Source organism: Rhincodon typus, unplaced genomic scaffold (genome assembly GCF_021869965.1).
Source record: "Rhincodon typus isolate 14 unplaced genomic scaffold, sRhiTyp1.1 hic_rhity00000659, whole genome shotgun sequence".
NCBI lineage: Eukaryota > Metazoa > Chordata > Chondrichthyes > Orectolobiformes > Rhincodontidae > Rhincodon > Rhincodon typus.
The window spans coordinates 10,884-27,665 of NW_025966297.1; the positions used below are offsets into that span (position 1 = coordinate 10,884).

The 16,782-nt window shown below is 37.6% G+C and overlaps 1 protein-coding gene across 4 annotated transcripts in view; it reads right to left on the minus strand.

Moving 5' to 3' along the window:
- Window positions 1-535: 535 nt before the first annotated feature.
- Window positions 536-16,782, minus strand: part of LOC109928072 (forkhead box protein O3) — a 31,754-nt gene continuing 15,507 nt past the window's right edge. Inside the window, exons 2-5 of one of the 4 annotated variants that reach the window (XR_007266307.1) lie at window positions 15,028-16,102; window positions 14,680-14,779; window positions 5,793-5,835; window positions 536-3,101 (exon numbers count right to left, since the gene is read on the minus strand). Coding sequence is in view for 1 of the 4 variants with exons in the window: in XM_048621432.1 (XP_048477389.1) it covers window positions 14,705-16,102 (1,398 nt within the window). In the remaining 3 variants the exon portion in view is untranslated. Of the gene's footprint in view, window positions 3,102-5,792; window positions 5,836-14,679; window positions 16,103-16,782 lie in introns of all 4 variants that reach the window. The other 3 variants (XR_007266306.1, XR_007266305.1, XM_048621432.1) reach the window with 3 other exon arrangements.

A 16,782-nucleotide genomic window follows, 5' to 3' on the forward strand; every position in this document is an offset into this window, starting at 1 on the left:
AGCCTACAGACCAAGAATATTTGAGGCATTTTTGTCTTCCTGCAAACCCTTTCTAATCCATCATATTTACACATTTATGTTATGATGAATTTACATAGGAACTGTTTGTGGGAATTCTGAGTAACCCCTTACAGAAAGTCATTTGAACCATTTGAAAGGGTGCAGGAACATATTCATCAGACTTCCAGGACGAGGTTGAAGTTATGAAGAAAATGCTTGGAAAAAACTGGAATTTCACTTCATTCAAAAAGAAAAAGTTTCTTCAAACAATGCAAGTAAAATACAAGTTGCAGTTCCAATAGTGCACAGATTAGGTATAGACAAGAGGCATAGACTCAGGAAAGATGACAAAAATCAAAAAGAAATTCATGTTATTCGAATAGGGACAGCTTTACCAAAGTGAATGATCAATAGCTCCAGTTGAACAATGTAAAATGATAACGTGTTGTGCAATAATTCCTGTGGTCTACCATTTAGAATAACCTATGGACTGAATGTGAATATGAAAATGACTGCTATTAGGGACCAAGTCCAATTCAATAGTGTTACCAAGCTTTATTTTACATGCGCACTCTTCTCTTAGAGCACAGATTAATGAAATACACAGGGCATTACATACGAATAATTTATGCAATTAAAAACCTGCAGTTCAAAAGAACCATTCTTTTCCTGTTAAAACTAACATTTTATTTTGGGGTTTGGGGGTATAAGAGGAGAAGATAGTATATTCAACTGTCTCATTACACAATATACCTTTTCTCAATATAAAGTGGTTTTACAGACTTCTTGCAACCCAAAGTATGTATTGTAAAAACAAGATTTAGGGCATTCACAGCACAGTTTTAACCAATGCTAAAAACCACAAAATCTGAATAACATACACAGGCTGAATTGACTGAAGGGTGGACATAAAAATAAAGTATTGCATGGCCTGTTTCAGAAAGTTGAACTGTTGCAGTTTCCTCGACGGTACCTCAAACCAAATATATTTAACCAAGAGGCAGATGATAGCTGATGTGAGCCATGTTACAGCGAGCTATAGTAGTAATTTGGCCATTAAATTTAATCTTGCACAGAACAGTAAACTGGATACATGAGTTTTAAAAGGTCAGATTAGAATGAAGTACATTTAAAATTAGTTTGATTTTGCAAGTGTTTAAAGTGGAAATATTTTTATTTCACACCCTCAACTGGTCTGTCACTTCCACAATTATACTTGCATCATAAAGAAGTTGTGTGAATGTGAATTACTGTAGATCCCTGCAGAACCTTCTCTCCATATCCTGAGACGCTAGCCTGAGATTTGTCAACTTTTATAGCCTGGATGAGAACTAACACTAAGTGTCTGATTCAGTTTTAGTAAGATCGAAATATAGCATATCAGGAACATAAGCAGTTTAATTGCTATTCTACCATGCAAATTTAAGAAAACCGATTTGTGCAGAAATCTCCAAATACTGATTTAGAAATTACTTAAAGATTACAACTTTAAGTGAAAATGCTGAACAGAAACAGCTGGAATGAATATACTATCTTAAACTCATTTACATTTGATGAAAATAATTCAGTGGCCATAATTGATATGCTATCATTCTACAAATAGAATAGTAAATTGCATGATGAAAAATCTAGTATCCATTTAAACGAGACAGCCAAGTTATACAACAATATTCCATCACGTTTTGTTTCACTGCTAGCTCTCCAGGGGCACTAACATCAATGAGCGTGACAACCTGGAATTTCATGCAATGAACTGAGACAATCTAATTTACCTACTAAATAGTCATGCATAATGATGATTTGTCTCTGCCCATAAAATATAAATGTGCATCACCCTTTTGTATAGAGAAAATCTTACACAAGTTTGAAGAAATATGCATCAATTGATGTAATCTGAGCTGGTCTGTATTTATATAGAAACTGTTCAAAATCATGATCAAAGATACACAAAACTTTCAATAAATGTACAAATGCAATACAGAAATGCAGTATGCAAATCAACTTGAGCGTAAATGTATGTACAGAAAATAAACTACATTACAGTTGACCAATGAGGGCTCTGTTCAGAAGGGAGGCAGTTTGTTATCTGCTGATATGATTTGTCCTTAGAACAGATAAATCTGTAGTCAATGGTAAGAAAGAAAATTTTAAAAATTGCTTTAAAAAGATGCACATCCTAGAAAGTTCTCTACAATGATGGATGTGTATATAGGTCAAATTTTCCAATCTTGTGAATACGTTTTAGATCTCAATTCATGCAAAGATTACTTCAGAAGAGAAAATTTTGGCTGTTTTCTAGGAACAAGATAATTTGTAAACATATGAAAGTCTCTCCTCTTTCTTCCAACTACTTTACTCTCAAGATAAAGATTTGTTCAAAAGATTGGTCTGTAAAGTTAAGCAAAGATTTACAAGCAGTATTATTCCCAGTTAAATGTAATGTTGAAACACAACTGCTAAACTGGGTTCCTTGACACTATTATAAAAGACCAAACAATGTAGGGCCATAAATTGTAAAGGTTCGCTCAAAGTCACACTTCAACTTATACTATTAAGCTCATGCAGTTTCAAGTTACTTAAAATACTGCAGACTAGCAGATTAACAAGGATAAAAACCTTCATCTGTATAATAAGTCTTCTGGCATTCTGATGATGCTAATTTGTCTTGTTTTATTCTGTAAGTATATATGTGTTCATTTCCTCATCAATATTCATACCTTTGATGACACTGCTCATCAGTCCCATTCCATCAATACTTCAAGGATAGCTATACAATGGAGGCCGTGGGCAGATGCTGATCTCAGACAGGAAATACTAAAAACTTAAAGTATGCACCTACCCGTATCAACCAACAATTTATACAGGGTTAAAGATCATGGGACACGGGAAACTTTACAACAATTTCCTTTTCAGGCAGTTCAGGATTCATTTTGACTTGACTTCGCATTCTTCTGGTTTACATCTTTCGTATTGATATGCAATTCCAAGAACTATCGCCTTTGCAGATGAAATGTCAGATTTACAGCTGTCGAATAAATTTACTATAATCAAATTCATATTATCTTGACACCTGATTTGGCAAAAGTCTTCAGTTCACTAACCTAGAGGAAAGGGAGAAAAAGAAAGTCAATAAGAGCTCAAACTTATTTCTTACCCTCCAGCTTCTCCAAAATAAAGTCATATGCATCTTTAGACAATTTAGCAGGAATTCACTGATGACAATATGCAATTTAATTTTGGAATGACTAGAATATTTCAGATAAGTCACTACAAACATCCAAAAGTCTTCTAAATAATGAGGGAGTCGGTGTTATCCATATTGAATTTAGCTAACTGTAAAAACTAATTCATGCTTTAATTTACACAATACTTTAGTTGTAAGTAATAGAGACTTTGGAATGTGTTGCGGATTTAAACAGATAACCCTTTTAATTTTCCTGCCCAGTAACTTGAAGATCACTGAACTGTGCATATCTGTGTGGAGACTTTTGGCTTGTAGTAACATTCTTGCATTAATCCAGAGACTTGAGGATCAGAATATAGACTGACAGTTCAGTACAATACTTTGGGAATTCTAAAGGATATTAAGAGATATCTTTTGGATGAGCTAGTAAAACAAAGCCACATTCACACTCAGACTTATGCAAAAGATCTCATAGTACGATTAGATGATGTATGCAGGAGTTCTCTCTGGCCTCTCACTTAATATTTATTGCTCACTAAACATGCAAAAAGATATAGTCATCGTCTCACTACTATTTATGGTACCTTACTGTTAATTGGCTGCCATATTTTCTAAATGAAAACAATGAATAGACAATCAATGATTTACTACTGAAGTAAAGTTCTTTTGACATTCTGAGGCAGTGAAGGGACTACAAACACAAGTTCTTTCTTACCCCATGTCCAAAGACAAATGTGATGAAATACATGTTTGAATACATTTACTTATTTATACAATGCTTGGATTGAGAAATTGAATTTGAAGATGTGCTTCTTTCAGACTTCAGTTTTGACCAATTCTTAGGATTTTGGCTGCCGAAGAAAGGAAAGTCAGGGAGCTGACCATCCACCTTGACTATTTTACAGTTAAGTAAAAGTCTCAAATGTCATAAAAACGAAATACATTCCAATAGTGCAGACTTTTATATAAAAGAATTCCTAATTTTTAAAAAGAAATTTGCATTTATGCAGCACCTTTCATAGGCACTGGACATCCCAAAGCACTTTAGCAAATAAGGTATTTTTGTGACATAGCCACTGCTTTAATGGAGTGAATGAGATCTTCAAAATCACGATAATGTACTGTCTTTAGAAAGCAATCTTTAAATAACCACTATTTTAAACAATTATTTCAGGTTAGTTCCGTATAAGTATTCTTAGTCATAAATAAGGAGGTGGCATTTAAAAGGAAAATAAGCTTAATAATCAACTGAATGTGCAAACACAGTGAATAAATTTGGGAAAACGATATGAACTTCAAAACAAAGTGCTGACCACACTCCTAAAAACAAAATTCTCTGTACAGTACCACTGTAAAAAATTTTTGGAATTAAAAATTGTGAGAGGGGATTCAATTGTGAAGTGGATATAAAGGCTTTTCTGTGGCCACAAACAAGACTCCAGCGTGGCATGTTGTCTTCCTGGTGCTAGGGTCAAGGATGTTTCAGAGTGGCTGCACAAAATTTTGAATGGGGATGGTGAACAGTTAGTGGTCATGGGACATAATGGTACAAGCAACATAGGTATAGAAAGGGATGAGGTCTGAAAGCAGAACATACAAGTTGAAAATTAGGGCCTCAAAAGGTAGTGATAGCTGTGCCAAATACTAGACAGAGTGAAAATAACAGGATATATCAGATGGAAATGTAGCTGATGAGATCGCATGAAGGGGGAGGGTTTCAGATTCCAGGGAGCATTGGGACTGTTTCTGGGAGAGGTGGGACCGGGACTAATGTCCTTGAGAGAGTATTTGTTAAGTGGTTGGGGAGGCTTCAAACTAAAATAGGAGGAGGGTGGGAACCTATGAAAAGAGGAGGAAGGGGGATTAAGGATGATCGTAAAAGACAGTAAGATGGATAAGAAAAGTTTTGGCAAAGAAATCATGAGCCAGGATCAAATAGGGATACAGTAAAAAAATGATCAGAATGGGACAAGTAATGTTAAAAAGTCAAACCTTACAACTTTGTACCTTAATTCATCCACCTTATTGCAAATGCTCTATATTTAGTAACCACACAAATAAATAAAAACAGGTTTGATATAGTTAGGATTACTGACACATGGCTGCAGGGTGACTAGGGATGGGAACTGAATATCCAGAATGATTCAGTATTTATGTTGGACGGTCAAAAAAGGAAAAAGGCGGTGGAGTTGCATTGCTGTTAAAAGAGGAAATTAACACAATAGTGAGGAAGGATATAGTTCAGATGTGAAATTGTATGGGTGGAGCTTAGTAACACTAAGGGGCAAAAAATATTAGTCAGTGTTGTGCACAGACCCCCAAATTGTAGGGGTGACATTAGGAATGGAATTAAGCAGAAAATGAGACAGGCATGCAATAAAAGGAACATCTTAATTACAGGGGACTTAATTAGGCAAATCAAATTCGTAAGAATACCGTAAAGGAAGTATTCCTGAAGTGTACACAGGATGGTTTTCTGAACAAATAGATTGAGAAACGAACTAGAGAACACGCCATCCTATACTGGGTGTTATGCAATGGGAAAGGAAGAATTGGCAATGTAGTTGTGTGAAGTCAATTGGGGATGAGCAACCATAAAATAGATTACCTTGTCAAGATGGAAAGTGAAGTAGTTGATTCTGAGCCTGAATCTGAAAAGAGAAAATTAGGATGGTATGAGGTGCAAGTTGGTGATGATAGATTGGGAGATGTTACTTAAAGAAATGACAGTGAAAAGGCAATGGCAAGCATTCAAAGATTGCATGGGTAAACTGCAACAATTATTCATTCCTCTCTGGTGCAAAAGTGGAACAGGAAAGGTGGCTAAACCATGACTTACAAGGGAAATTAGAGATAGTATTAGATTCAAGTAAGAGGCATATGAATTGACCAGAAAAGATAAGACCCAAAGCGTGGGAGCAGTTTAGAATTCAGCAAAAGAGGACAAGGGTTGAGTAAGAAAACAAAGGCACCGAATGAGAGTAAGCTTGCAGGGAACATTAAAACTGGATGTAAAAGTTTCTATAGTTATATGAAGACAAATGTAGGCCCCTTACAATCATAAATTGGGGAATTTATAATTGGGGGAAAAAGAAATGGCTAACCAACTAATACATATTTTGGTTCTTTGTTCACAAGGAGGACACAAATAACATACCAGAAATGTTGGGGAACACAGGGTTTCGTGAAAGGGAGGAACTGAAGGGAATCAGTACCAGAATCATCAAATTTTACAGTACAGGAGGCCATTCAGCCCATCATGTCCATACCAATTTCTGAAAGAGCTACTCAGTTAGTCCTATTCTCCAGCCCTCTCTCTTTGACCCTCTAAAGCAATTACTTCAAATATTTATCCAGCTCTTTTGAAACCTCCCAATGGAATCCATTTCTGCCACTCTCCCAGGCAGCACATTCCAAATTTTAAAAACCAAGTGAAGAAATTTGTGCTCGTCTCGTTTCCAGCTCTCTTGCTGCCAATCACAAAATTGTGGTCCTCAGTTACTGATAAACCAACTAGTGGAAACAGAATATCCTTCATTACACTGTCAAAATTGTTCATAATTTTGAACACCTCAATAAGGTCACCTCTCAATCTTCTCTGCTCCACAGAGAATAACACCTATTTCTCTAATCTTTCCTTTTATCTGAAATTCCTCATTCTTGGTATCATTCTAGTAAATCTCCTTTGCACTCTCTCCAGGGCTTTAATATTATTCCTTATTAGTAAGGAAATGGTGTTGGGGAAATTGATGGGATTGAAGGCAGATAAATCCTGAGGGCCTGATAATCTACATCTCTCAGTGCTTAAGGAAGTTGCCTAGAAATAGTAAATGGATTAGTGGGCATCTTCCAAGATTCTGTAAACTCTGTTACAGTTTCAACGGATTGGAGGATAGCTAATATAATCCCTCTATTTTAAAAAGGAGGCAGAAAGAAAACTAAGAATTACAGACCAGCTTGATATCAGTAGTACGGAAACTGCTAGACTCCATTATGAAAGATTTAAATCAGAATACTTGGAAACCAGTGGCAGATTGGACAGAGCCAGGAAAGATTTATGAAAATCTATTGGAATTTTGAGGATGTGACATGTAGAGTTGATGAGGGGGACCTAGTTAAAGAAGTTTATTTGGAATTTCAGAAGGCTTTCAACAAATTCCCACATGAAAGACTAGCATGTAAAATTAAAACACATGGGATTGGGATAGTGCATTAAGATGGATAGAAAACTAGTTGGCAAACAGGAGACAAAGAGTAAGAATAAAAGTCCTTGACCCCCCAGTGACAGGCAGTGAATCGAATTGGGATTAGAATAGTTTCTTGGTTGTTTTTGACAGGTGTGGATATGATGGACAAAAGGGCCTTTTTCTGCACCATAGATTTCTACCTTTCTATGACTATTGGGGTACCACAGGGATCAGTGCGAGGAACTGAGATATTCACAACATATGTTAATGATTTGGATGAAGGAACTAAATGTAATATCTCCAAATTTGCAGATGACACAAAGTTGGATGGGATAGTGAGTTCTGAGGAGAATGCAGATATGCTTCACTGCGATTTGGACAAGTCAAGTGGGCAAAATGCATGGTAGATAAGTATGATCTGGATAAAGGCATGGTTATTCACATTGGTAGCAGAACAGAAGGTAGATATTATCTGATTGGTTATACATTGAAAGAGGGGAATGTGCAACCAGACCTAGGTGTCCTCATCCACCAGTCACTGAAGGTAAGCATGCAGGTGCAGCAGGTGATCAAGGTGACAAGTGATATGTTGGCCTTCATAGCAAAAGAATTTTGGTAGGAGCAGAGATGCTTGCTGCAATTATATTGGACTTTGGGGAGACCACATCTGGAACCTTATGTGCAGTTTTTAGTCTCCTTATCAGAGGAAGGACATTCTTGCTATAAATGGTGCACAGCAGAGGTTTACCAGCCTGATTCCTGGAATAGCAGGGCTGATATATGAGCAGAGTTTGAAGCAGTAAGGATTATATTCACTGGTGTTCAGAATAACGTGGGTGGAGGGAGTATCTCATAGAAACCTGTAAAATTCTATCAGGATTAGACAGTGTAGATGCAGAAAGGATGTCCCCAGTGATGGGAGAGTACAAGCCAGGCATCACATTCTCAGCACACGAAGAGAAAAACTTCTTCACCCAGAGAGTGGTGAGCCTGTTGAATTCCTTACTACTGAAAATAGTCAATGCCAAAACATGGGATGATTTCAAGCAGGAGTCAGATAATCAGCCATGGTCATAATGAATGGCAGAGCAGGCTCGAATGGCCAAATGGCCTACTCCTGTTTCTATTTTCCATGTTTTAATATATCCTGTCAATAATGTTTTATTGAGGACCATAGCAACTACTGCCTAGGAGCTCCTCAGCTAAAGCTAACCAAGGCTTGCCACTTCTAATGAAACACGTATTAACTAGAGGGGGGAAAAAAAAAATTAGATACTTGTGCACTCAATGTAAATCTCATATTTCTATCACAACAACATTTACAAATTAACCTAGCTTGAAGTTGAACATTTCCAGCAAAAGAAAAACAAATAAACTACCAGGTTTACAGTAAATGAATGCATTTGCAGCCAAACATTTTTCAGATAGGCCATTGCACTCATTTAGAAGAACTGAAGGACCAATCAAACTTCCACTCAAATCTTATAATCCGAACTCAAGGATAGTAATGAAGGTCATCTGCCTTTATTTGCTTAATAAAGGACAACGCAGAGACTTAAAAATAGCAGAAACCAACTGTCATTAAGCCAAATTAATTTTTGAGGGGTAGGACAAGGATAAATACCACACATGTCAGAAAGTTGAATGGTGCCATTTTGGCCTCCTCACCTAAGTGGGAGAAAGGAAAAATGAATAAAAGGAGGTTATCCTTCCAATATATGTAAAATGTCTTCAGCTTATGTGCTGCAATTCCTATTAAAGAAAGGTCAAGTAACAACAGATTAATATATATAGATTCTCATTCTGATTGATTGAAGACTGATTATTGAATATAGAAAAGATTTGGTGGTTTGCTGTCCATGAATGAAACAATTAACTAGTTTACATCCTTTCATAATTGACCAGTGCTTAATGTAGTTTCTGAGCATGGCAACAGCTCTGGCAGTTATTTTGACGAATATGAACTGAAATAGAGGGGATTTGATTCACTGGACAATTGACACACCACATGATCTTGAAGGCACAATAATATTTAAGAATGCTAATTGTGCTGTATCACATTACCTAATATCTACGGCTGAGCAGATGGAGCCCAGAGACAAATGCACCTAAATGCCATCATTGTTGAGATTGTATTTGAAATACAACTAAAGACTATTATTCCTAGGCTAGAGCAAAGATGTAAGTGAGTCACAATGTAAGAGGTTTATTCAAAACAAAAAAAGGAATGGGTCATGATTAATAGTTGTATTATTTGTGAAATCAAGGATCCATTTTATTCAGAACTAAAAACGCTAAAATAGTAAACAGTTTCAAAATAAAGAGCATTTGCACTGGACATCTTCAGCACCACCAGGAACACTAATGAAACAAAGAACTGCAGATGGAGATCTGAAACCAAAACAGAAATTGCTGGCGAAACTCAGCAGATCTGGCAGCATCTGTGAGCTGAAAGCAAAGTTTGTTTCAAGTCAGGTGATTCATCGGAGCTGACAGCATAAATACTATTTTTTCCTGGCTGGTGAAGATGAGGTTTTGAGCATGGGGAAGGGGAGAGAAAAAGAAGTGAGCAGATAGCGTGAGCAGATAGCGTGAGCACATGTGCTATAGCGCAAGACATGAATGCAGTGGCAAATGAAGGGATTATAGCTAGTAAACCAGGACAGAGGAGAAACTGAATAAATGATAATGAAAGCAGAGATTAGGACACAGTGGATAGGCTGTGCTGAAAACAACCATGACAAAACAAGGGTGTGGGGTTTGTGTAAAAAGCATGGAAGGACATATATAAAAAAAAAAGAGTCTGAAGTTTGTTGAAACGCGATGTTAAGTCCTAGAGGCTCCAGGGTCCCCAAGCAGAAAATGAGATGCTGTTCTTCAAGCTGAGGCTTACTGAAAGACTACAGCAGGCCTGCGACAGAAAAGTTGGCCTAGGAACATGGTGTGTTGAAGTGACAGGCAATTGAAAGCTTGGAGTCATTTTTAAGTGGATATATTGTAGGTGTTCTGCAAAGCAGTCACCTAGTCTGCATGTCATCTCCCTAACATAGAATGGACCATACTGTGAACAGTGAATATGTAGACTAGATTGAATCAGGTGCAGCGCTGCTAGGAACTGCAACATTTTTTCTTGTTTGAAGTGCAGCAAATCCCAGTACGCAGAACTACACCTAGTTAACAGGTTAGAAGATCTCCCATTGGTGAGTCTCACAGATTATCTGAACTAAATTGCCCCGAAGTGACAAGTTACTTATGAAATTAAAGGGTAACTATGCATTTGAAACACACTAGTCTCTATGGTGCTGCCTCCCAATTGGGGCTCAACAAGAGCTTCCAAATGGAGGTTTTGTAAATATTTCAGAATCACTGGCAGACAAAGAAGGATGTCTTTTTAATTCTTGGACTGGCTTTCCTATCCCAGAATGATAACAGATGGTGATAATTTCATTATCAGAAATTAGAAGCTAACAGTATCGAGATATTTGAAAATGCAAAAACACTTTTAGGTCCTCAGCATCACAAATGACAGTCTTCAGTCAACTAGATGTACTCCACAAGGTGGCAAAACAGGTGAAAGCACCTTTCCTGCAAAGTTAAAGGACCTGACAAATCTGGATCCTACCAAAGACTTGTGCTCTAGAACTAGCTGCACCCTTAGCCAAGCTTCTTTTACAAACACTGGCACCGACATGTTGAAGTGGAAAATTGCACAAATGCATCTTGTATACAACCATGAAAGAAAGACAAATTCAATTTGGCCATGTATTGCCCCATTAGCCTACACTAAAAGTGATGGAAACGGTTGTCAACAGTGCTATCAATCAGCATACGCTTCACAATAATGTGTCTTCTAATGTTCAATTTTGGTACCAAGGCAACTCAGCTCCAGACATCATTAAACATAGTGCAAATATGGACAAAAAGAGATTAATTCCAGAGTGAGGTAAGAGTGACACCCTTGGCATCCCGGCAGCATTTGGCTGTGACATCAAGCAGTCTTAGCAGAATTGAAGTCTATCGGAATTAGGGTAAAATAGCTCAAATTGGTTGAAGTTTTGCGCAGGACAAAGGAAGATGGTTCCGGCTGTTGCAGGCCAATAATTTTTTTTAAAAATCCATTATTATTGAAGGGATGAGGGCACCGCTGGCTCGGCTAGTGTTTATTGCCCATTGCTAAATGTTCAGACTCAGTCACTGTGGGCCTGGAATTACATGTAGGGCAGATCAGGTGAGGATGACAGATTTCCTGAACCAGATAGGTTTGTATGACAATTGACCGTGGTTATATGGTTGCATTAGGTAAGTTTTTTATTTTAAATTTCAGATTTTTTCTAAGAAAAGTTGAATTCAAATTTCTATATCTTCCATGGTGAGATCTGAATCTATGTCAAAGAGCATTAGTCAGTGGATTGCTAGTCAAGTAGCAATACCTGCATGCCACCACCTCCCCAATCACTGCAGGAATTCCTCAAGGCAGTGTCCTTGGCCCAACCGCCTTCAGCTGCTTCATCAACAGCTTGCCCTCTAACAAAGTCAGAAGTGGGACGTCTGCAGATGATTGCAGAGCATCACTGGATATCATCCCTATCAATATCCTGGGTGCAACCATTGACCAAACCATGAACACTGTGGCTACAGGAGCAGGTCAGAAGTCCAATTCTGAAATACATCTATTTTTAAAAAAACAAAACGTGCAAGAAAGCACACAAGGATCACAATTAAGAAAGTCAGCTTGAAGATAACAGATATTCAACAAGTTATTTTCTGTGATTAGGGCTGGCAAGAGGCAGACTATAATGTAGTTTAGGAGGGGACTATAGCAATCAATAACTTGGACTGTTGATAAAACTTGAAGTAGAGATGCTGTTGGGAATTATGAGGGGAATAAGCAGGCAAAACTTACAAAATTAAGTTCTAAAACAAGATTGCAAACTGGAAAAGCAGACACTGAACCATTCATTGCATATTACCTTTAAGAGCTTCAACACAAACTGAAATATTGCCATTTTACTAACAACACGTATAAATGACTTTAAACATTTGGCTGCAATAAATACATTGCCTGCTCCACCAGAAACTACATGAACACTGTTTAAACTGATCTTGTTTACACTGATCTTAAAATATGGATAGTCAGTGGAGTCTCCAATGGCACACACAATGCAAAATAAAAGATGTCATGAGCCATTTATAGGAAGAACTAGTTCTCTACATTTCTGTGGGACCTTCCGAGTTCCCTGGAGATTAAAAACAGCAATTCACCTTCCTATGATTTGAAAGAGGATGCCAAGTTTGACCTTTGAAAGCAAGCTTTGCTATTCAGTATATAATTCTGATGACAGGTTAATTTTGCAAGCAAGACACTACTTAATTATTTAGAACATGGAAACTTAAAATGTTTCGAACATTTTAATTCCTAACTTGCAAATTGAATAGCTTAAATACTGGACACCATTTACGACATGAAAATTTGTCTTTTCGGCCACAAGGCATTTTCCTATTAAGGTCAGCTATACCATTGCATCCTAGGGCACAAGCAAATCAACGAAAGATCCACAAATCTGTCAATTTTTAATTGGTATTTAATGAACATTTCAGGTCTTTATTCAACAGCACCTGACAATATCGCCGAGATATACGAAAACTTTAAAGCTCAACAAATTTAACATGACGGCATTTCATTTTGCAGTCAAAAAAGGATGACAGAACAGACAAGTAATTACAGACCCTTTAATTTAATTACAATTTTATGTAAAATCTTGTGGCCAAAGAAGGATTATCCTACATGAAGCAAAAAAGTAAACATCAGCCCACATAAATTCAGCAAGAAAGATTCTCATCAACTTCAAATTTTTAAGGAACTAACAATCAGGTAAATCATGGGAAGTGTAGTGATTCTAGATTTGCAAAAGGCCACATTTTCCATAAATAATCAATTTATTGATGCACCTAACAGAACAAATCAAATCCTTCAAAGCTCAGTAATTCGATAATCTTTGAGCCAAAGGTAATTTTCTGACCATTGGATCAATGCTGAAAACCTTACAACTTAATAGTCTGTGTGCACATCAGTAGCAAAGTGTATAATAGCTTGCAATGGCTAACAAGCAAGTGGGAGAGGGAGGTGAAACAGAGAGAGATCCAAATCTGGAATTGATTCTCAAAACATTGTAACAGAAATGATGGCGAAACTGTCAGCATTTGTCATTACTGCACTGAAACTGACAATTTCTGGCCTCCACCCATGCACAGAATAGCCTGTAAATTCAAAAGCTGTCACCATGGATTCTACAAGCCTCTTGAGGGTGCAATGCTTAGGACATTGCTCCCATCTCTCTCTCTCTTGCTCCCCCTCCCCCACCACCAGTGAAATCAATACACACATTGCAAGAACGGAAAGTCTAGTCAATGTTATTTCCATTGCTAAAGCCCCTGGAAATAGTACAAATCTTACTGACTGAGATGTAATTGGGTTTTTGATTGCCATATCAACTTTATAAGCACTGAAAAAAAAATCTTTAAACCAGCTGGTTACTACCTGCACAGAATGTCAAACGCTTCCATTATGATTAATAAACCACATTTCTAAAACAAATTATCTTTATTTTAGCTTTTACCTGAATATGATCATCATGCATTTGTTTCACTCACTTAAGGTAAAACTAAAGGGATTCAATGCATTTAATGCAGGAGTCATTAAATTTAGTTGACAGCTTAGCCTATTTACTGACATGACTACTACTTGCATGTATTAAATTTCCCATGACTTGGTGCCAGATTTAAGCTACATCCATAACACAAAAGATCACTAGAACTTTACAGGCAGCATTCTTATAGATTTGTGGAGGCACTGTTACTTTGCATGCCATCAATTGCAAAATCTGGTCCATTAAAACTAACATTTGCAGACACCATAGAAAATTACAATGTATTAATGTCAGATTCAAGAGCTCTGCTCCATCCATTATTGTCACAGGATTATTTTCTAAACCAGAGATCCCACACACTTTTTAATGCATCCATCTGTCTTAACTTAGGGCTCTTTCAGTCCAGTTTGTGTCATATTTAAAAAAGAAATCAGACTTTGGAATAGTGGCCCTGGTTAACTTTGGCCCCAAAAAATATTAATCAACTTGTAACTTTAAATTTTTCAGGTCTTAGAAACACTTACATTTTTAAATTCATATTTGTTATGCTATAATAAAGCATGACCTCCTGATAGTGGTCCAGTACATTCATATTAAACCACTCAATGTCATTATACATTAAATGTAGATGTCCCAATACTGAAATAATACTCTTACTGACCTGCTTCCGCCATTATAAGGCAATTTCAACCTGGAACCCAACTCTGTGTTGATGTTTGTTTAGCACCAGTGAAGGTTCCCACATTCAGGTTCACAACATTCTGGGCGGATATAAGAGAATCAAAGTTAAAGTCTAACCCATCTGCATCCATGAGTTCATTGCGAATGATGGATTCCACATCACAGTCTAAACTTCCATTAAACATATCCAAGTCCAGATCACTAGGGAACTTATCTTGACCCATAGCAGGAAGAATCATACTACCAGGATATGATGGAGGGCCAGATAATGTGTCTGACAATCCTATTTGCATAGACTGATTGGCAGATGACTGAAGCTGATGCTTACCAGAGTTTGTGTTAGAGTCTGTTGGTAAAGCTACATGATTCATGGAGTTTGACAAGGCACTATCGCCACTAAGTGCAGAACTCTGAGGTGGAGACTGGCGATGTAGCGGATTATGATTTGCTGCATTAGATTGGGTGGGGAAGGATGACATCATTGGATCATTGTGAAGCAGATTTCTATGTGAATTTTGTAAAGACACTGCTGAGCTCGCCTGTGACATCAGAGGATCGGTCTGGGTCATCATGACATCACTGTGACTTAAAGAATCAGATGCAAGAAGATCTTGCAAAGTTTGGCTGCCAAAACGAGAGATGGAAGAAAAAGTAGCTTGCTTGTTTTCCTGAATCGTTTGCATGGGAGTCTGACGTAATGAATTCAAAGCAGGTGGCTCAAATATGGAATTACTGAAATTGTTTGTGGAGCCCAAACTAGAACTCTTTGAGCCATAGGTAAAACTTGAGCTCCTTTGCACAAGGCCCCCTGGTGATGACTGCTGAGTAGGACCCAGGCTAATATTATCCAGTAAATCATCCATCAGGTGTTCTGCCAATCCATCATTTAGGTTCATGGTTCCAGCCATGTCAGTCAACCTAGGCAGCTCAACAGAACATGGTTTACTTGCAGTAGGGGAAACGCTTGATGGACTGGAGTACAGCATGGGAGACAATGGCGCAGCATCATCATCTTGCACATGATCTAGTTCAGGATTGGCTATTATAGGAGAAAGACGCCCACTCAAAGTACTAGCATTTGAGTTTGTACGAGAACGAAAGTCTGTCCATGCATCAAATTCATCGCTACTTCGGGACGTTGGGCTACCAGGCCATTTTGCGTGCTGTGATGGGCTTTCAGCATTAACCTCTTGTGCAGCTTGCAGAGCTGCCTTTTTTTTTGCTGCTCTTCCCCTGCTTTTTACATATTTGTTGCTATTGTCCATAGAAACAGCACGTCTTCGTGGAGACTTTCCACCTTTTCCACCATCTGGATTGATCATCCACCAAGAACTTTTGCCTGTACCTTCATTCTGCACCCTGATAAATCTGCTGTGCAGTGAAAGGTTGTGGCGGATTGAATTCTGAAAACGGAAAGTAAAAAAAAGTTACTTGCACAGTACAACGACAGTATGATGAATTTTTCTTAAAAGCATAAACTATTGATGAAAACAGGGAAATATCATGAATTATTCTATTTTAAATAAAAAAACTCCCTTTAGGACAAATTATCATAAATGTCATGGTTTCACACTGGCAGTTTTTGTACATTTGACATTATTTTCTTCATGCTCTTCAGGTGCAGTAACATATTGTAAAATATATCACAATATGTAGAAAATACCTAAAGGCAATAAAAGTAGAATAGGGAAGAAAGAAACAAAGATTAAAAAGGAGTGATTGCTGATGCATGATCCCCCAAGTTGGAAACGAACAGAAATTTGGTAAGCTTTTAAAAAGTCAGACGTTGCGCAATCAAGGGTCAGGGTTCCAGGGAAGGATTAAAGTCAACTTAAGTCAAGTTAGCTGCATGGCTGGTCTGCAATACAGAGTAAAACCAACACCATGGATTCAATAAAAACCAAAAGAACTGCAGATGCTGTAAATCAGGAAAGAAAACAGAAGTTGCTGGAAAAGCTCAGCAGGTCTGGCAGCACCTGTGAAGCAAAAAAGCAGAGTTAATGTTTTGGTTACGGTGACCCTTCCTCTGTTCTGAGGAAGGGTCACCGGACCCAAAACATTAACTCCGCTTTTTTCTTCACAG